This window comes from Geospiza fortis, unplaced genomic scaffold (genome assembly GCF_000277835.1).
Source record: "Geospiza fortis unplaced genomic scaffold, GeoFor_1.0 scaffold145, whole genome shotgun sequence".
Lineage (NCBI taxonomy): Eukaryota > Metazoa > Chordata > Aves > Passeriformes > Thraupidae > Geospiza > Geospiza fortis.
The window spans coordinates 1,817,891-1,839,335 of NW_005054362.1; the positions used below are offsets into that span (position 1 = coordinate 1,817,891).

General features: G+C 50.0%; 1 protein-coding gene across 1 annotated transcript in view; it reads left to right on the plus strand.

Moving 5' to 3' along the window:
• NCOR2 (nuclear receptor corepressor 2) overlaps positions 1–21,445 on the plus strand; it is a 151,926-nt gene that overhangs the window by 19,053 nt on the left and 111,428 nt on the right. The window contains exon 3 of the mRNA XM_031059450.1: positions 2,531–2,708. Within this exon, the coding sequence (XP_030915310.1) occupies positions 2,531–2,708 (178 nt within the window). The remainder of the gene's footprint in view (positions 1–2,530; positions 2,709–21,445) is intronic.

The following is a 21,445-nucleotide window of genomic DNA, read 5'->3' on the forward strand; positions in this document are numbered from 1 at the left end:
CTTTCCCTTCAGCAAAGTAGGAATCTCTGGAATAAACCAGATGGGTGGGAGCTATTTGGAAAATGCAGCAAACCCCAAGCTTGGTATAACAGGAGGGTTTTTGAGGCAGAGTGGTTTTTTGCACTGACAGCAGTGTCGGTGCTGTATAAAAGCCTGTTGTAAAGAGCTTGCTGCAGGTGTGGATGTGAGGAGTGAAAGGTGTGAAGGCTTCAAGCAAAAGCATTTGTGTTTGCAGCCAGGACAGGCTGAGCGGGTTGTGTTGGGCAAAGTAATCTCGGGAGCGGCTGGAAATTCCAGTGGATAAAGTTAATGGCTGTTCCAGTGGATGTGGAAATGGAAATAAAATAGCACCTTATAACATTGCAGCTGCTTTCCCTGGCGTGGCCCCTGCCTCGCTGTGAGTAACTGCCTTTGTAAAGCTCAGTGGTGCTCTTATCTTCAGAATGCTTGGTTTTTTCTGAGTGCACCAGTTGTGTCGAGTTCCTGACAACTGCAGAGGTCTTGGAGCCCTCCTTTGTCAATTAGCAGCTTTTTGGTAATATGGCCTTAAAAAGGGGGAAGAAGGGAAAATAAAGACATCTGGTTTTTAATTGCCTCAGTAGAGCAGGGCCTTGGGTGTTGGAATATTTTAGCACCTGCCCAGCTCAACAGTTGCTTATTGTTCGTGGGTTTTACAGCAGAGCCTGAAATGCTGGCATGCAGCTGTGGGCAGGCAGGGATCGCATGAAGGGCTGGGACCAGGCAGCAGGAAACCTGAGAGGTGCCAGGAGAGATTTCTGGCCTTGCTGAGAAAAGCTGAGGATCCTTCAGCACGGAAGTGTTTGCAGGTGAAGCGAGCTGTGCTTCAGCGCCAGATTTCAGGGCTGCTCAGCTCTGCAGGGTTTGCTGTGTGAGCTGTACGTTCTGTCTGGGATGTTGGAGCACCAAAGGCAGTGCTGGAGCCTCCCCATCCTCCTGTCCCCTTTTTGCTGGGCAGGAGGAAGAGGATGAGCCAGATTGTGTTTGTGTGTCAGCAGCAAAGCTGCTGCCCAATCCCAACCCCAAACCCACAGCAGCAGAGCTTGGCATGCATGTGCTTTGTGCCTGCTGTTGCTGTTAATTAAAAAATAACCCTCCCAGTTTTATCTTGATTCCCTGGGGCTGGGTTAAGGTGGCCATGCTGCAGCAGGGAGGGCATAGGGCAGTGCTCAGGGTGGCAGCCCTGAGACTGTGGATTTGTGCAAAATCCTCTCCCTGGATGTGAGCCAGAGCCATTCCAGCTGCTGGCTTCAGGGCACTCTGGATCCTCCCTTTGTGCCATCTTCCCTGAGATTTTCAATGTCAGCAGTTGCAGTTTGTGGGTGGAGGGCAAACAAGACATTAGATCCCCCTGTCTCCTATGCTTGCTCTTTCTCCCTCCCTTCAAGCAGCTCCAGAGGCTGTTAAGTTTGTTAGTGTTTGGTAACGGGGGAAGACACTTTACCACCAGCTCAGGAGAATTGCAACAATCTTGTTTAAGGGGAAAAGAAAAAAACCCCATGTTTTTTCACAAGCTTTGAATCTCCTCTGCTTCATTTCATTTTTTTAAGGGACACTTCTGCCTGAAGTGTTAAAAACACACCCTTGGAGCTGCTGCAGCAAAGCTGATCCTAGGGCATAGTAAAAGATTTAATGTATTTTTGTAGGATCCCTTTACAATTCCCACAAGAGAATCCTGCTGAGGAACACAGCAGTACAAAAAAAGTTCAACATTTGTTTAAAAAAAACCAAAGCCAAGCCCACTCTCCAGGTATTACCAAGTGCATCATATTTAGCAGGTAAAAGGTGTTTGAGCTCGATGTGACTCGTTGGTGCAGCTGCTATCAGTGGATAATGTGCCTGTACAGCCTGCCAGCTCTGTGTCAGAGACGTGCAGCTACATGTGCCTGGTTTCTTTCCTCCCCCATCCTGGAAAAATAAATCCCTACTGTCTAGCCACGGAGGAGTAGGCATTTTTTCCCCAGCATATAATCTTTGGTATTCCTATAGGGGACACTAAATATAAACACTGAGGCAGGTACCTTTAACTTAATAAGCCAGACGTGGCAGAAGGGGGCTCTGCCTGGTCTTGGAGGCAGGGGAGGATTTATGGGGTAGATTTGAGGATTTGCCAAGCTTTGCCTTGTTCTGACCAGCACAACTGTGTGTCAGGACTCAGACTTACTTGCTTTTTCCTGGTGTAGGGACAGCCACCCACTGCAGTGGTGGCACTGGAGGTGACAGCAGGACATTCCAGGTGGCACAGCAGTGATGCTGGGCAGGGGGACAGCAGGGTGGCCCCTTGGGCGTGGAGGGGGCTGGTGGTCCTGCTCCAGCACATGCACCATGCCCAGCAGCCAGCTCTGGGGCTGTACCTTGGGACCTGAGATGTTGGAGTGCAGGGCCAGCTGGCCTCCCCACATGGATCCTTCTGGAAAACTGAGCCCTGTCCTCCTGAGTGGCTTGCAGCCATGGAGCAGGGGGAGAGCAGAGGTGGTTTCTTGTCTAAAGGCTGCTTTTCCTTTGTCCCCAGATCTCAGGAGCTGCACCTGAGAGCCGAGGGCCATTCCTATCTCTCTGACCTGACCAAGGCATCGGACTTGGAGTTCATGGAGAGCAAGAGGCCCCGCCTGGAGCTGCTGCAGGAGCCGCTGCTGCGGCACTCGCCTCTGCTCAGCCAGGGCCAGCAGGGCACCGAGGACCTCTCCAAGGTAAGGGGCTGGGGACCTGTCTGCCTGTGGGGTCTGCATTTTGGGCTTGTGGAGCTGCCTTTGAGGCTCTGAGCTGCTGCTGAGTTCACTGCAGGTCGTGGTTCCCAATGCGTCCAGCAGTGCTTGGAGGTCCTGGATGGTTTTCCCTGAGGTGGGGTGAGCGTGCAGCTATGTGTGGCTGGTTCCTTTCCTCCCCCATCCTGGAAAAATAAATCCCTGCTGTCTAGCCATGGAGGAGTAGGCAGTAGAACTGCTGAAATCAGTGCAGGTTGTGGTTCCCAATGCATTGAGCAGTGCTTGGGGGTCCTGGATGGTTTTCCCTGGGGTGGGGTGAGCACTTTGGGGCATGGAAGCATATCAGCTTTCCCCATGACTGTTACAGTGCTGGGCTCTTTTTACTGGGCTATTAGATGCACCAGAACAATTTGGAAGCTCCTGAAGGATGAATTAAGGATGGTCATGTCTGGCTTTTCTGGATACGCTGCCTTGATTTGATTTTTACTTGATGCTTCTCATTTATCACATCTCTTTATTTAATATTGGTGTTTGAAGGGCTGGAATTGGTTTCTGGTGGTTCTTTAATATAATCTTGCCCAGGAAAGACTCTCTTGTCCCAGTCTCATGTAACAAAGCAAATCGTTTACTTACAATTATCCCCTCTGTGCATGGAATAAATGTTGCAAGGAGAAATCCCTTGCTTGTGTGCCTGTTTGGATTTACTTTCATCTTCTCTTGGGGTAAATTGTATTTGATTTTACCTCCAGTTTGGCCATGCTCCTGGTTGGCAGGAAAGCCTTGCTGGATAAATGTGCTGGGGGCAGCTCTGCAGGCTGGGCTTGGGACCTGCCCAAGCCCTCAGTGAAGTGAAAGGGAAGTCACATTCATAGCCAGGAAGATGGGGATGGTTTGCTGTATCCCTGTGGGAGCTGATTGAAATAACACACAGATAAGAAAGCTCTTCCTTGGGAATGCTGGGATATCCAGATGTTTTTTATCCATACAATACTGGTGGGCTTTACTTGAGTTCCCTCTGACCTCTCTTTAATGAGAAGGGCATTTAACTTTGGAGTAGTTCAGATGCCAGGGGAGGCCTGAAGGCTCTGAAGCATCCTCAGGGGATGTTGTTTGGGTGGCTGATGCACTGTTGTCCACAAAACAAAAAAACAGCCCTCTCCAAAGACATGAGGAAACCAGGATGACTTTTCTGTCTTCACATTATTCCCACCAGCAGTTTTGTTCTGCCTCTCACCAGAAAACCATGGTTTGTCTCAGCTATTTGTTTCTAACAGGCAGAGCTGCTCTTGAGGAATTAGTTCGTCAGTTCAGGGGCTGCATTTGCTCCTCAGTCTGTGATATGTTTCCAAGAAGTACATGCATTTTATGGGATTTAAAACATTGGTTAATGAAAGAGACAGAGAGCTGAGATGCAATTCAGCAAGACAAGATTATGCTTTTAGTGGAGCCATTTGTAATTTTAGAGTCTGGAAGGAAGAAGAAAATGTGGTGTCCTTGACTGGTGAGAGCCTGAGTGGAGCTGGGATTAGGTGCTTTAAACTAGCAGGAGCTGCTTCCAGAGTGGGTTTGATGGAGCTCACTGCAAGACTGGATGATCTCAGTGCTGTTCAAGTAGCTGGGAGCAGAAGGCAAGTCTGGGACACAGGGTATATCAGCCTTTGCAGCTGGGAAATTGGGTTAATAGCAATCTTTTGGTGTTAGTCCTGAGCAGTTGTCCTCAGAGTAGTCTACAAACTGCTGCTGGTGGCCATTAAGGTGGTGGAACAGCTCCTGAAGCCAATGTGTGCATTGCTCTGAGCCTCAGCATGCTGGAGGAGCTGCTGTGGCTGTGGGCCCAGGGGAAATGCAGAGAGCTGAGGCTGCCCTTTGGGCACAGCTCTGGGTTGTGGGCACAGGGAGAACCCTTCCTACACCCACACCAAGCCAGCCACAGCTGAGCTCAGCGCTGGGCTGTGGGCTCAGCACCTGGGACAGATAATAGAGACCTTGCTGGGAGTCTGTGTGCTGAGGGAGCAGTGGCACACACATGGTGGCAGGGCGGGTGTCCCAGTGACCAGAGCTGGAGAGAGATATTTGCTGTTGTGTCTGTGCTGCTGACTCAGTGTCTGATGAAGTCACTCAGTACTTTATCTAGGGCAGCTCTGGCAGCTGGGTGAGCTCTTTGGGTGAGATGCACCACGTGAGGCCACTATTGCTAAACACTGCTGCTTGTTTAGGCAGAGGATCCCAGGAGCTGCTCCCTTACCCGTTACCCCATTCCTCATTGCTGCAGTCACTGCCTGGGGAGGAGCTCCATTTACTCACTGGGGTAATAGTGCTAGGACTGGTCTTCATGGTGATTTTGCAGATTGAGCTCGTTTTTTGCACAGTAAGAGCCCCACAAAGCCCTCAATAAAAAGGGCAGGGGTTTGGTTACAGGCTCTGGGCGCCAGCCTGGCTGTCCCAGGGGATGTGGATGGAATGGAAGCTGCTCTCAGGCAGTGGATACCTCTTGGTCTCTCCTGGTTTCTAAGCAGCCCTTGAGCTGAGATGCAGAATCAGGTCTGTGATGGGATAGAAGTTTAGCACATCCCTGATAACCATTGATAACTGGATTTACCAACCTTCCGCCCAGGGGAGAGAAGTCAGCGCCGTTCCTGCACGTTTCCAGGGCCTTTGTTTAGAGCCATAATCCATGCTCTGAACACAAACAGAACAGTTGATGGGGCAACTGCTGGTAACAGGCTTCAGAGTTTTTCCTCCCCTGAAGAGAAATGGATTTCTCATGTCCTTTGTTCCCTATCTACCTCTCCCAAACAGGAGGAGAGCTGGGCCCCTTAAGCCCTGTTCAGTATCACTGCAGCCTCACTCCAGGCAAGGCTGTAAGGAGAAGCTCTTGGATCAGTGCATTTTCCCTGCAGAAAACAGACACACTTTTGGGCAGCGTGCCTTTCAAAAGCAGCAGCTTTCAGCTAAATCTCACTTGGACAAGTAAAAGATATTGCCTTTCCTTATGAACCTCACACTGCTCATATCCTCAAACTCTGGTGTTTCTTTTCAGGCTGGAGGCAGAAAGTTGTTTTCTTGCCTGCTTTACCCCACTTTAACATCTTTTTCCCTGCTGTTGTGTGTTATGTTGTGTGTTATGCTTCAGTGCTGTGGTCCTGGGCTCCTGCTGCTGGAGAAATGAAACCTCCCTGTGCCCTCTGTGCCAGCTGGGCCTGATGCTTCTCCCCAGGAAGGTTCTCCCTTTATCTGGCTGACAGTAACCAGAACAGCTGAAGCAGGGCTGTTTTTCCAGTCACTGCAGGCCTGGATGTGGGATTCACTGGAAAAGCTGCTGTGATGTGGCCTTGCCAGGTGTGTTCTTGGCAGAGAGGCAGGAGCTGGTTCCCAGGACCCTCGGTGGCTTCTGCTTTCTTTGCAGTGAAGTCATGGACCTCCCTGAGGTAGCAGCAGCCAGGAGTGAAGCAGACAGCCCCAGAGCAGGCCAGTGGTGATGTGCACAATCCCTGTCCTGCACACACGTGCAGCCTGTGATCCTGCCTCACAGGGATGGTGAGCGTGGCACATCTGGTCAGTCAGTGCCTGCTCTCCCCTCTCCAGAGCTGGAGCTTCATCCTGCCTCTCCCCTGCCATCTCTTCTTATTCCTGTTGTGCTTTCACTCTTCTTCTTCCCATTTTTAAGGCTGCTGCCCCACCACATACATGGTTTGCTGCTCCTTCCTATAGGATGTGAGTCAGTTGTGATCTGCATTCAGTCCCCTTGCAAGGGCTGGCTGGCTGCGCTTATGAGTGGCTATTGCTCCAACAGGAATTCACTGACAGGGAGCCATGTAATCCCACGGGAATGGGGCTGGGTGGAGGCTTAGGAAACCTGAACCTTGCTGCCATCTGCCCTGGCAGGCTGCTGGTCACTGGGTAAGTCTCTTCCCCTTTCTCTGTCTCAGATTTCCCCATCTGTACAGGGACAATGCCACTTCCCTCTTTTGTAAAATAATTAACAACTGTGGATGGAAAAAGGCAATTAAGAAGCCATGTGTTGTTAAGAATTGGACTCTGCTTTACATTGTGCAAAGGTTTTAATTTCTTTCCTTTCTGCACGAACATTTTTGTTTTGTTACGGACTGAAAAATGGAATAAGAAAAGTATGTGGGGGGGTAGTCTTGGAAAAGACAGAGCTAAGGTCAGGAAATAGGTATGGCAAAACAGAAATTAGGGCAGAGGGTATTTTGCTTTCATGCATATCAATGCAGCTTTAAAAGCAATTAATTGAAAAAGGAGGAATTAACACATTTGAAATGCCTTTTTAATGATGCATTGAAGCCAGCAGCATCCATGCCAAATTTCACACTGGCTGCCCGTTCCAAAGCCCAGTTTACAATGAACTCCTGGAAGACAGGCTGTGGGATGGAAAAGCCTCTTGGCCAGCCTGCTAACTCCTGCCCTGGCCACAGGCTGGCAGGGCACCAAGGACAGCAGAAAGGCCTTTCGGGAGCTCGGCTTCCTCCTCCTTCCCTGCCCGGAGCCCCGGCACTGCTGGTCCCTGGAAGCTGCTCCATCCCTGGACAAATGCACCAGGGCAGAGGAGCAGCAGCAGGCTCAGGTCTCTGGCAGCAGGTTTGGAGGAGCAGTGCCACAGCTGCCAGCACAGATAGCTGGACTGGCTGGTAAATCACCAGTTGCGTTTCTGCTCCGTGCCTTTGTTATGGGAACATCGATCTGTTGCTGGGATTAACCTCTCAGAGTTTCCAGTGGGTTGGTCTCGCAGTTATTAATGAAACTGGCTGGAACTTGTGTTGACCTTGGCAGAGGCCCCAGTTGGCTTGGAGGTAACTGGCAGAAGCATAATCTCTAATTGAGTAATGCCGGGCTGGGGGAAGGGAGCGGAGGGGGCGGACACAGCCGCGCTTTGAACCGGGGGAGCCGCTGCTGCTCCGCCGGGATGCGTGGGAGTGAGTGCCGGGCTCAGCACGGCGCTCGCCGGGGGAATCAGCAGGCACAGCTCGGTTCCGGCACCCCAGGCTCCCTCCTGCAGGAAACAGCCCGGAATTCCAGCGCCTCCCCGTGATTTATTGCTGTGGAACAATAGCGCGCAGGGGCTGGAGAATGGAACAAGCTGCGAGCGTCGGCCGTCCCTGGGTGTGTGTCCTGCCGTAGCCTCTGGGATTGCAGCGGGGATCGCTCTGGGCTCTCCCTTCCCCACGGGAGGTTGTTTTTCACTGGAGCAAAAGAGCTCTGGGTTTGTTTGTTGGGCTTTTGCAGAATGTCTGAGAGCAGGGACCTGCAGACAGCGCGGCTCTGGTTTCCCCAGCCCTGCATCTCTGCTGGGAGAGGGGGAGATGCTGCCTTGGCCAGCTGTGCCTGTGCCCACATCTGGTGGGGAGGGCTGGCTGCCAGCAAACCCTGCAGGACACCAGGCAGAGGGATCCTCTGGAGATATGGTAGCACCAGTGCTGCCAGCACCCTGTTATCCATCCCAGCTCCATCCCAGTTATCCAGAGCCCAAGTGAGATGTAGAGACCTGTGGCAGTGCTTGGCTTGACCAGCCCTGTGGGAGATGAAATTCCTCAAACGCTCTGCCATGAAAAGAACTTCTTGTCCTGAGGGCTGTGGGGTTCTCCACAAGCTGTGTGGCCTCCCCACCGCTTCTTGCAGGAGTGGACTTCTGCAGAAGTAGCTCTAACCTCAGATCTGAGCAGTGAAATGAAACAATTTTAGTGGGTACAAACACACCTACGTCTTTCCTGCTTTTGTCCTCCTTCCCCTGCAGAGCACAGCAGTTGTTGTTAACTCTCCTTGCAGCTGGGCTCTCCCTCTGAAGCTGAGCCAGGGGGACTGGGCGCCCATCAGGAGTGAGTGCTGTGGGCTTGTGGAGTCCAGCAGCTCGAGTGGAGCTGGGCTTGTGGAGTCAGGAGGATCCTCCTGTGACATGTTTGACACCCACCCATCTGCCATGTGCTTGCTCACACTGTCGACTTGTGCCTGATAAAAATCTGGTTGCAAAAAAAAACCCTATTTGGTGGGGTGGGGAATTTACGTTAGGGGAGCAATGATTCAAAGCTATTTCTGGGAAGATGAGGGATGTGTTGGCATTCTCTGTCATTCCAAACATATTTAAAAGCTGAAATATTTGTGTTGTTCACGTTGCCACAGCCCAAACACTTCTGGCTGGATTTCCCCCCCTGCTTTCCTCCCTGCTCTGAAGATAATTTCCAGATTATGGGAGGATGGGATGAGTGTCAGTGTGTCGAGCCCTGCTCAGCTGTGTGTGAACACACGCTTTTGGGAGTGTGTGCCTGTGGTGTGCAAGCAGAGTGGCTCTCCTGGCATGCCTGGCAGTCCATTCCATTGCCCGCTGTGCCAGGATGGCTGCAGGGGATGGTCAGCAACCCGTGCCATGCGCCAGTGTGGAAGCCAAGGGAACAGCCTGAGGAGTGCTGTATCTGGAATCTCTGTCCTGTGCATGGATTTGTGCTGGTTTCATTTGACAAGCAGATGCTTTTGGGCGTTGCATAGTCCTTGTGAGATGTTTGGCTCCTCCATCGGGACCTGGGCTGAGGGGCAAAGGGAAGGAGCGCCATGATTGCCAGACCACTGGTTTTATTCCATTTCTCAGCTGAAGCTCCTGTGGCCAAAGAACTGAACTGTGGTCTGAGAGACTCGGGTATGGCAGGAAAAGCCCTCAATGGCTGCAGAAACATTCCAGAGGCAGGATGTAAAAACCTCTGACCCTTCCCTGAGCTGCCTGCAGCTCCCCCCTGCCCTGTCTGCCCCAGCCTGCAGTGGCCACAGGCAGCAGGGCCAAGGCTCAGTGCAGCTGGAAAACCACCAGGAGAACTGATGGTGCCTCGAGCAGAGGTTGTTTCACACTTCTTCAGCTCGTTTGTGGTGATTGACATCCCAAACAACCTTTTAAATTGCCTTTCAAGCCACAGCGGTGGCGAAGGACGGTGTGATAAGGCTGGCTGCTTCTCAGGAACCTGCTTCATCATTTGCATAATTGGACTTTTCTGTTCCACTCAGTCAATATTACAAGGCTCGCGCAGTGCCACATCTCACCTGATCTGCTGGAGGGAAAGAAAGTCCCCTGACTTTGTGTGCCTCACCCCTGTAATTGGAAGAAATCTTTCTGGCTCTGTGCTTGCAGTAGGCAGTGTGCTGAGCTGGGTGTGCTGTGTGCATTCGTGGGGACTTTTCTTCTCCATCTAGGAAGTGTTTGTACATGCTGTTTGTATCTATTTTATCTGATAGCAAGAATTCTGTGGAAAATGCTAATTACTTGTTTTCAAAATTTTAAAAGTTTAATAGTAATAAAAATGGTTATAAAAATAGTAATACAATCAGAGTAATAATAATTTGGACAATCAGGATTTAAGACAATATGAGACAATAAAGACAAAGAGTTACGGACGTCTGGGTACTTCTTTCCAGGCAGCACGGGCCAGGAAGAAGGACACACCTCTAACAAAAGGAGTAATCTTTAAGAGCAATAGCTTGTTGCATATTCATACACTTCATACATGATGCATAACTTCTTATTCAACCATAGGATTTTTGTCTGGTCAGTGTCAACTTCTCCTTTCTAACACCCATGGTGCCTTCGAGGCGGGAAGCAGTTTGTTTCTTCTGATAGGAAAGCAATAAATTCTTGTCTTCTGAAAGATTTAGGTGTCCTGTGGCTGTTATCTCGCTGCGAGTCCTCTCTTTTAAACAAAGCATCTTATATAGCATAGTTTCTATTTTAGCAATTTTTTATAACTTAAAACTATACAGTACTTAAGAGAATTAATACAGCATTACTTGCTAACACAACACATATAATATTCATTTTAATATTTGCGAAAAGCCAATCATAAAATACATGCATTTCTCACAAATTCTAATGTGCCCTGGTTTGTCCTGGAAATGCAGGAGAGAGGAGAGCTAGTTTGCTATTTTGCCAGTCCTCAGGTGGGACTTAGGAAATAGTGTTGGTATGGCAGGAACTGATGCTGGTCTCCAGAGCATGAGGATGGTGTGGGGTGAGGATGGGTGTGCCAGCCACCATTTTTGCCTGTGCTCAACTGGTTGTGTTCATTTGTGTTAAAAAGAACCCCTCTCCTGGAATGAAAGTCAAGGCATGAGTTTGGTCCTGATAACAAGAAGGACATCCCAGCTGGTTTTTTCCCCTCTTGCAGTCTCTTCCTGATCTGTTTTCTTCTTTTCCCTCATGTTCTGGGAGGGGAGCTCCAGCTCCCACCAGATCCAGGCACACTCTGGGATGGGTTGTGTGGGATCTGTCCAATTAGTGCAGGTGCCCAAGCAGCAGGAGGTTGTTACCAATTTGCAAGCGTGTACATCTCACAGATAAACTGTTCCTCCCTCCTTGTTCAGCATCCCTACGTGCCCTTCCTGCCCAAGGGACTTCCTGGGAGCAACGTGGGTGATTTTTCCATGGACATACAGCACTGAGCACATTTTGGGCACTGTACTTCTCCCTGGCTGGGCAGTGCAGCCCATCAGCAGTCCTGACTCACACAACGAAAGGCAGTGAGTTGTGCCACCCCTCAGATTGATTCTGGGCGCTGTGTTTTGAGGAGGAGGGTATTTCATGCTAATCCCTTCCTTCCCAGCGTGGGGTGGAAGCTCTGGAGGAGATGCAACAGCAATCAATGGTGTTTGCCTGCTGCTGCTGGAGGGGATGGAATGGGGGAGTGATTTCAGAGATGGATTTGGCAGAGATGAGGTGCTGCTCTTTGTGCCTGTGGTGATGGAGCTGTAATAACATATTGAACATGGCAACAGCCCTTGCTAAAGCTCTGTGACTTCACGTTCGTGCTTCGTGGAGCTTCATCTCCTAACAACACCCTCAGCATCCATAACAAGAGAGGAACTGTCGAGTGCCAGAGGGCCTAGTTAAAATCACTCGCTGAAAACCTCCTTTCTTTTTGGACCTAAACTTGCTTTTTAAACAGAAAAGCTCCTTGGCTGTGTTTTAGGCAGAGCACGTTGAGGGTTTTTTGGCTCCCCCGTGCTGCATGGGGGGGCCGGGGGTGCTGGACGCTGGTGTGTGTCAGGAATGCTGGCTGCGTGCTCAGGGAGCAGAGAGGGGTTGTTTTAGGACAAGCTGACAGGCCCTTGGCTTGTTCTGCTGCTCTCGAAAAATGTAATTCTAATTCTTGGCACCTTTTTCCAGGAGGATAAGGAGCGAGAGCACAGTGGAGCCTGTTCCTCTGTCCTTGGAAATGGGCTTTTACCCAGCAGCAGAGCTGGCTCGTGTGCTCTGTCCTACCCCAGGCTTGGTGGAGCAAAAGGAGGAATTAGTGGGGGAGAAGCAGTGTGGGATGAAATGACCTGAGCCACCTCCTTGCAGTCCTGACCTCTGTCTAGTTGCTCTTTGGTCATCTCAGTGCTCTGACAGAGCATTTTCTGCAGGTGCCAGTGTTCTGCCCAGGTTCTGCCTGCCTTCATCTGGCCTTGATCCTGCACCTGGGAGGAGGGAGCACCCTGTCCTGTGGCAGTGCTGAGTAGGAGAGGAGGAGATGGGCAGTGCTTGTGGTGTTTCCCAGTCCTCTGCTGTATCCTGAGGGATTCTCCCAGGGCTGCAGAGCCCATGCCATCCTCCAGCACATGCCCACAGTGGATTTCTCTGCTGCCATGGCTCTGCATCCCCTCCTCTGCCTGCCCAGTAATGCTTCCTGGGCTTGACTCTGGTTGCTGCCCCAACTGGGTCTGATTTCTCTCCTCCTGTGCTGTTCCCTGAGGAGCAGCAGTGATCCTTTCTGCTTTCTGATCTCCACTTAGGACGCTGCTGTTCCCATGACTGCTTAAAAAAGAGCCATTGCCTCGTGCAGGTCAAGCTGTGCCACATGGTTACGTGACCAAACCAAGCACAGGCTTTTATTTCAAGCAGGTTTTCAGCTCTGTGTTATTTTATTTCATGCCAGCCATCTCAGGTATGATGTAGAACAGATTGCCCCCAGCAGCTAATGTGTTTCTGCCTCAGCAGCAGACAGAGTGGCAGATGTAAACACAGGAACATTGCAGGCTTTCAAACACTAAAAACTCCCAAAGAATAGGCAGGTATGTGTATATAAATATAGACAGTGCATTATATGAAAGGCTTTCACTGTACTTGGAGAGAGATTTGTAAATTTGTGAAATCATATCTGTATATTTTCTGTACGTTTTTAGGTAAATGAAAAGCCTACATTTTTTCATATATCTATATATTTATGTATGCTGCCTCCTACTCTTGTAAGCTGTTTTTTCAAAGGCTTCTTCTAGCCTTGTTCAGTGATTCTGCCTTCAGCTGCCACAAGGAGAAAGACTCCCAGTCTCGAGCAAAGCTAAATATTGATTTGAGTCAATCTGGGTGCACTTGGAGACATCACTGGTGTTCATGAATGCAGCATAATCGCTGATTGGAGTGGGGAAATTTCATCATAAAGGCCCCAAAAGGGAGGTTTATTATTGCTTTCTTCCAAATGCCTGAATTTTATTAGCTTCAGTCATTCTTGGCAGGGCAGTGGAATGGGATTTTATAGTTAGCAAAGGAAAAGTAAACACAGTAATCATTTCACAGCCCTGTGCCTGCCAAACCAAGATGGAAATTCCAGCCTTGGTGGGAAGCTGCTGCTTTGCTAACAGATAATAACAAATTCACTGTGGGCTTATTCTTGCTCTGGGAGCTGAGATGTTCAGGTTTCTCTGTAATTCCCTGGTCTGGGGAAGCAGAGGTGCTTCATGGTTTGCTGCAGGAACAGGCTGGGAGAGGTTTGTGGTTGGAGCAGCTCCCAGAGCCATTCACAGGTAGAAGTGGTGTTTCTGCTCTGGGCTTTTGGGAACTGCTCTGTCCCGTGCTCTTGTTGGTGTTTGGTTTTTCCATGGTCAGTCTTGCTCTGATGGCAGAGCTGAGTGATGCTGAAGGTGTGACACATTTGAGACACCCTGATGCTCCTGACACCCTGAGCCCATCTCTGCTGCTGAATGGGGGCAGGGTTGTTACGGCAAAAAAACCATCTCCACATAAACCCAAAACTCCCATGTAAGGTTTATGTTGTGTGTTTTCCTGGGCTTGTTGAGGTGCAGGGCTTGGCTGCCAGCTGAGATCTGGAGCAGCAGATCCTGCTGTGTTTCCTCCCACCATCCTGCCCCGTGGGCTGGGCATAGCTGGCACTGCAGGATGCCACCTCCTGATGGAAAACCAGGCAGAGCAGCAAAGGAAATGGCTCCTCAAACAAGTGACCAGTGTCGAGGCAGCCCCTTCCGTGTCTGCACAATTATTAGAACAATGGAGCATTGAGCACTGGGCTCTGATGGATGGTGCAGCTGTCAGTCTGTGCACCACCCGTGCTCCTGTCAGCACCCAGCCTGCCGGGGTGCTGGGGCTGTGTCCCATGTCCTTGCCTGTGTGTGTCCCAGAGCTGCTTCTGGGGTGTTTGGGACACTCACTGGATGTGCTCTGTGCAGCCTTGGTGGATTCCTCAGGCAGTGGAGAGGCAGCAGAGGTGTTGTCCCCACTGTGTCCCTCATGGTTTTACAGCTGAGAGCTATTTGATGTCCTGCTTCATATCTAGAGAGCACATACCTAGAGAGTGTTGGTGACCCTGGGGACATTGGAGTGAGGTGGTGACATGCAGCTGGCAGGCACAGCTCAGTGGGTTCCGTTGGAGCAGTTACTTCAGTTTGGGGAGCTGACACAGTTGGAGTGGGAGCTGCTGGGGCTGAACATCATCCAGGACATCATCCTGGGACTCACCAACCTGTGCTGTGAGTCTTGGGAGACTTGCTGGGAGCCCTGGCTTGCTGCAATGGCTCTTGCATGCAAGAGGAGGTCTGGGTTGTCCCACAGCACAGCTCAGCTGCTGCTCAAACCATTTTAGATCTTGTTTGCATTTAATTTTGCCATCAATCTCCTCCTCAGTAGGCACCTCAGTCTCTGGGATTTGGGGAAAATAATTTTGGGTGATAGTTGTGAGAGAGGGAGTGAGAGTTGCCTTTCAGTGTATCTCACTTGCAGCAGTGGTGGTTAAATAGAGCTATCTTCAGTCATTCCTTTCCCTCCCCTCTAAATTTGATTCCCCTTCAAGCCAGCTTCCCAATATTGATGTTGTGTGCCATCCTGATTAACTCTCAGTCAAACCCTGCTTCCCAGGGCTGCCCTGTGTGTATCCTGCTGGGATGTGTGTGCCTGAGGAGTCCCTGCTCCTCAGCCTCCTGCCTCCTCGCTGGCAATAGGAGGAAATTTAAATGTTTCTGAAGAGCAACATTTCCATTTCAAAAGCTGTTCGTTCAAGTGCGTCTGGAGTGGGATTTCTCTCCCCCACTCCTCTCTGAATGGGAGCTTTAGAAGTCTCATTTCCTCTGCTTGATAACACCAGGCTGAGAAGGGCTTTTGTCTTTTCATTTCCCCTCAATTTTTTATTTTTAAATCAGTGAGGTTTGGAGAAGCTGCCGTGGTGGATTTTCCCTCCTCCTCCTCCCCCCATCTTTGCCCATGTGCTGGAGGATGCACCTGGCATCACCCAGTGAAGGAAGGAGCTGGAGCTTCCAGGGGCACAGCCCACCTGGGAGAGCCCCTGTCAGTCCTCCTGGGAGCACAGGAGGAGGAGGTTTGCTGCCCTGTCCGTGCTGTGGAGCTCCTGGGAGCACAGGAGGAGGTTTGCTGTGGCTGCAGTCCTGCTCACTGGTTGCCTGCCTGCTTTTTTGGCTGCTGTAGCTTTTCCAGTTGGTGTGAAATTGTGTTTTTTGATGGGATGCTCAGCAGAGAGCCGATGTAGTGCCCAGCTCCCATTTGTGCAGGACTGTGGGTGTGGATGTAGGCACTGTCCCAGCAGTGCAGTGGCATTTGTGCTGTTCACTGGAGTATTGCATGGGTAAAAAAAGGGATTTTTATTCTGTAGAAGCCTTTTTTACAACACTTGAGCTTGCTTTTCACATGATATCTAGGCCTGGAGGACTTTCTACCTGCTTGAGGGACAGCTGGGGTTTGGCAGGGACTATTCCAGCACCTTCTCTCAGAGGGAACTTGCCTGCTGGGGTTAACATGGACCTTGATGCTTCATCCATGCCTGGCTGACATGCTGGGAAGACTCAGAACTTGCTTTACTGCATGTGGTAATTGAAAGAGGATGAGTGGCATTAAAAAACCAAAAAAAAAAAAAACCAAAAAAAAACCAAAAAAACAAAAAAAAAAGGAGACTAAAGCTTTTAAAGGCATGAGTGAGTGTTCCTTCCCCTGAGGTTTGTTGGGTTAGGTGACAAAGTGCTTCCTAGGCTGCCACAGGAGGTTTGGGGATTGTGCCTGCACCCCCAGGCAGGGGACCCTCCCTGAAGGAACTCCCTGAGCAACAGGCACAAGTAGAAATGCAAGAAGAGGCTCTGGTGGTGATTCAGAGATTCCTGTGAGAGCTGCCCAAAATGTGCTGACCCCAGGGAGGGCAGGGGAGGTTTGAGCCCCAGCAAGGAGGAGGCATGAGCTCCCCATTGCCTTTAAAATGCTGTTCTGCAGCCGGGGATGACCCTACAGCCTGGCTGAGTGCCAAATTGGGCAATTAAAAATTTCCCTCCCTGCCTTGGCACGTCAGGCACTCGCAGTTTGGTCCTTTTTAGGAGGTTTCAAACGTGAGCTCGTGTGTGCAGTGTCAGCAGGGGTGGCTGCTGGCTGAACAAATTATAGAAAGAGCATTAAAGTTGCAGATGGAGGAGTGGAAGGGTCTGAGATTTTGTCCTCCCCTCGTCTGCTGGGAGCAGCAGGACCCTGTGTTTGCTGTAGCTGCCCCTCTGATCGAGCCTGGGACAGGCTCAGCCTTGTGCTGAGCGGGTCAGGATGCACTGCTCCATCCTCTCCTCTGCTGGGCGGGCCAGGCTCTCTGTACCTGCCCAAACCATCCATTTATTCACAGCTCTTCTGGGGCACTTGCTGTTGGCCTGGAATGCTCCACACATGCCAGCATCTCTTCCATCTCAGCCTTTTCCTTCCCTTTGTAAAAGTGCAGCTTCCTGCAGCTTCCCAGAACCAGGACCTCACTCTGCTTGCCTGCTCAGTTCCAAGTCATTCCCCTAAGGCAAGCACCAAGATGAGATTTTTATTAATTTTTTTTTCCTTTGGCTTGGACACTTTTGCAGTGTTAACAAAAGGCAAATCGCTGGCAGAGAGTCTTACCAGATGTATCAACTGTACTGAAGATGCTCAAAGAAAAAGTTCCCAGAATCTTTCTGAATGTTGCAGAGAGGCATATTTTCTTGTAAACTTGTTCTTGGAAGTGACAGAGTTGTTTTGGCTGAGATTCCCTGTTTAGGGGAAAAAAAAAAAAGAAAAAAGGCAAAAAAGAGTAGAAGTGCCTAAAGCCGATATTCAGCATGGAAAATTTCAGTCCAGACAGTTACTGTTTGAACAAACTTAAGGTCAGCTGAAAATCAGGGATGCAGAATAGGCAGTGTTGGGAAATTCTTAATGAGAGGTGGAGCAATTAGCTCCTCGTGGTAATGAGTAGATGGGTAGGTGAGAATCCATCACTCCTGTAAGTCAGTGGGGAGCGTTGGCATTCAGTGCAATTATTATCCACTAATGGGGAGAGCAGGGAGGGAATGAGCGGCACAGCATCCATTTGCTGGGTAATGCCTTCGGCGGCGCTGGGAGTTTGCCTGAGTCAGGATTTCCGAATCTGACCCGTTATTTTGGGCTGCCTCTGAGCCGGTGAAGTTGTTTGTTTGGTGGTGCTGCTTTAGAATTCTGCAGTGAGAGATCCAGAGGCAGCATCTGCTCACTGAACACCGCGGAGCAGCTCCTTAGAGCACGAGCAAGTTTTGTAAAACCAGATCCGAGGCTTTGGTTACTGCATTTACTGAGGCTCTGCCTGGCAAGGTTTTACCACCCTCGTAAATCTGCCAGGGAGGGGAGGCAGGGAGGGAGGGGTCAGCATTTGGTACTGGTTTTGCAATTAAATTGCTTCAAGCTGTTGAAACATTGGGGGAAGTTTTTTGACCTACTTTCGTGCAAGCTTTAGAAATTGTTGGGATGTTTTCTGCTCTGTCTGCGTGGAATTCAGCTGGGTTATGGAGGAAAGGAATTTCGTGGGCCTGCTCGTAAAGTCAGATCTATTTAAAAAAAAAAATTAAATTAAAAAAAAAAACCCAGCTTTGTCTTCAGACAGCTCCTTGGTCTCCAGCTCCATGAATTCCCATGAGAGCATGTAGTGAGTGAAAGAGATCCCTGTTGTGCACATGCCATGGAGAGTGGGGATGGAGGATGGAGAGGATGGAGGAAGGAGGATGATGCTGCCCTGGTCCCACACCTGGCATCCCTCGGGGTTGGCCTTGCAGGGGAACACCCAGGTGCTCCCCAGAGCACACTCAGGTCTCCATCCCGTTCTGGCAGCCCAGCAAAAGCCCAGCAGAGTTCAAGAATTAAAACCTCGTTTGGAGGGCCAGGCTGCAGACAGAGCCGTTAGCACAGCAGATGGCCAGGAACAAAGGAATTGCAGTAACTCGATGTACTTTTCACTGCTCGGACTCCGTGATTTTTTGTACTCGTGCACCTCCCCAGGGAAAGGAGACATTAATTTTCAGCTCCATAACTTTTTCCCTCTGTCAGTACTGTCATGCTGGGGCTTAAGAAATGTCAGAATGTGTTGGACCCTTTTCCAATTAAAAACCCAAATTCCTTTAGTCCGTATTTGGCTCACTTAGGAGTTTTATATGTGTGTTTTTACCTAAAAACCTGACTGGGGTGTTGCTTTCCTGCTTGGTTCTCATCCCAGGGAGTGTGGGAAGCCCAGTGTCTGCTCAGAGTGTGATGCTGCTCATCCCTGGGCTCCTGGACAGGGAGGATGAGCTGCTGGCTCTGCAATCCCCACATGGATGGGGCTTTGGGAGGGATGTTGGCTGGGGGAGTGCTGGAATGTTCTCTGCCTCAGTGCTGCCATAGGAGGCTCAGGTGGTGGAGGCATCCCCACAAGGAGATCCCTGATCACAAGTTCATGTGAGGGTTTTTTTGGGATTAATTTGAGCACAAATTGAGTGGCCCCAGCCTGTCCTCCCTGCTTTGGCAATCTCCTGCAGCCCGTGAGGACAGGAGATGTGTGAGTGGGCAGGAGCTGAAGATAACGCCTCTTAATCCCTCTTGGTGCTGCAGCAGGAAATGCTGCTGCTGGCTGATAATTAGAAAGTGAACAGACTATGGAAGAGATGATGTTGGCATCCCTAAATCTCTGTCCTGGGCTTGGGGGAACATCACTAATGATCTGGATTAGAGAGGCAGAGAGAGGCCCGGGCTCAGTGAGGATGATATGTAGGGCAAACACCGTGTGCTGAGATCCTGAGCTCATCCAGGCAGGCAGCTCTGCTCTCCTGGGACACACTGCTGGGCTCTGGAGCTTTGGAAGCTCCACTGGGGAGTTCTGAAGAGGCAGCTGATGCAGTCAAGGGATCAGCAAGGTCAAAATGCACTTTGCAGAGAGATTTAGGTGCAGATGGAGCAGAGCTACCCATGAGCTGTCTCCTGAGGGCTGAAAACATGACCCTGCCGGAAGGCTGGGCTGCATCCAGCTGTAGGTGCTGAGCTGAAGCAGGGCACAGATGTGGGTTTAAATCCCTCCACCTCACATGACTTCTCTGTGAGTATCACAAGCTGGGTCAGTAATGCAAACTAAGCAGGTGGAGATGGGCTGGGGCAGGTTCCAGTGCATCCTGGGACCACACTTGGCGTTCCCAATGAAATTTTTTCTTGTGACCCCAATGTTGGTGTGTTTGAAGGCAGGGACATCAAATTTACCTAGAGCCTTACTTGCTCTTCAGGGCCTCAGCAGGCAGTTGGCTTATCCTTTTCCTTCCTCTCATTTTGCAAGTGTTTAAAGTCACTGCTTAATAGTGAATAGCAGGCTTGCTCCGTTAGCTGTGTTGGGAATTTTTATTCCTAAGCATGTAGAAGAAACCCACCCCAAAGTCTGGCCTTGCTCTTTGACAACCTCCTCAGTGATAATTGTTTTCTTCAGTGCCAGCACCTCCTCCTGCTGCGGGGAGGTTTGTGCAGCCTCTGCCCCCCTCACACCCACCCTTGTTATCATATAAATCACAAAACAAGGCCAGGGATAAACAGGAGCTGCAGTAGCTGTTAGCCATGTGTAAAAACAAATCACATGGAAACAGTATAATTACTGAGAAAATATCAACTTGAGTAATGCAGTAATTGTTTTCTTCCCTCCAGCAGATTTATTCCACCTCTCCTGGCTCTTGCTGGTTGGGAAGTCTGTGACTTCACGTTAATAGGGAGAATTTCACATTTCACACTGCACTTGCTCAGGGTATGACACTGTCTAGAGCAGGGGAATATATTTTGAAGGTTTCTTGAGAGCTGTAGGAAGCAGAGCACTGGTTGAAATATCTCTGACCATTGGGGTCTTCCTCATGCTCTGAGCAGACTCTGGTCTTTGCACACCTCTTTTCAGACCACTTTTGTGATTTATAAGGGCTTCTTTATGCCTCACATAAATCCATGAGCTCTGCTTTTTTGGATGGCAGCACTGCACAGACGAGATTTTTTTTTTGCCTTTAGTTTTGTTTTTTTCTTCTTTTTGCTGCTTGTCATTTTGTTGATTTAGAGAGGTGCTTGTGACATGACAGTGCCCAGTATGTGAGGACCCAAGGACATTGCCTCTCTCTATTGCTGTAATCATCTCCTGATACCATATGATGATGATGATGTTTGTGCTGTGACTTGCAGCTATTTCCCTTACTCAGCTTTGCTGCTCTTTTGCTTCACATTCTGCAAGGTAAAAAGATAAAAATGTATCAGGACCCAGGTTTCCAAGGTGTTTTGTTCCAAGTTGGAGTTTAAAGATGCTCTGTCCTGCACATTGGCAGACAAGAGAAAGTATCATTTGTTTCATGTGCACAGTGAGGAGCCTTTCTCTTCTGCATTTCTGGCAGGTAGCTTCCTTTCCTTTAGAAAAACCTACCCACTGCCACTTCCCCTTCCTGTGCCTTAATCTGAACAAGATTTCATGAACAGCTAATTTATCTTTTGCTTCTTGTGGTTGTCCTGCTTCTCTTGACTTGAAAAAAAACCAAAACCACAAAAAAAACCCCAGTTGTGGAGAACATAAAGCCTTCCCATGGCAGCAGACTGACCATTTTTGATGTCTAATGCTGGGAAAGTAAAACAAGACGGGATCTTATTTTCAGGATTCTCCAGAATGCTCTCATGTCCTTCTAGCTTCTCTTCTGAATGGATGCTGGATACAACCAGCTTGGCCTTCGTGGTGCCTTTGTGCTCGTGGGGTGGCTGGGCTGAGAGCACAGAACAATGTTGGCTTTCTACAGGGCTGCAGTAATGAAGGTGGCAGAGCTGTGTGAACTTCTTGCCTTGTTTGCCTGCCCCATCCCTCCCTCCCTCCCCTCCCAGCAGCTGCCCTGTGCTGCCTGCCCAGCCTGGCACTGGTTTAGGATTACCAGTGGAGCCACTGCTCCTCTTCTCCCCCTCCAGGAAAAGAAATCCATCCACTCACTAAGCAAATGAATAGATAAACTTTTAATTAAGGCACTGGGTGGCTGCCAGAGAGGAGTGTCCTGGGTCAGGGCAGGCTGGTGCTGTGCTGTGATCCCATCTGTGTGGCTGGTGGCTGTGCAGCAGCTGCCTCATCCCAGCCGTGTTCACCTGTGCTGGGCAGGCTCATCCAGGCAGCTGGGATGGCAGAAGTGTGCTGCTTTGTTGGGAGCTGCAGAGGGGAAGGGTGAGGCAGGCGAGGCAGGGTGGGCGT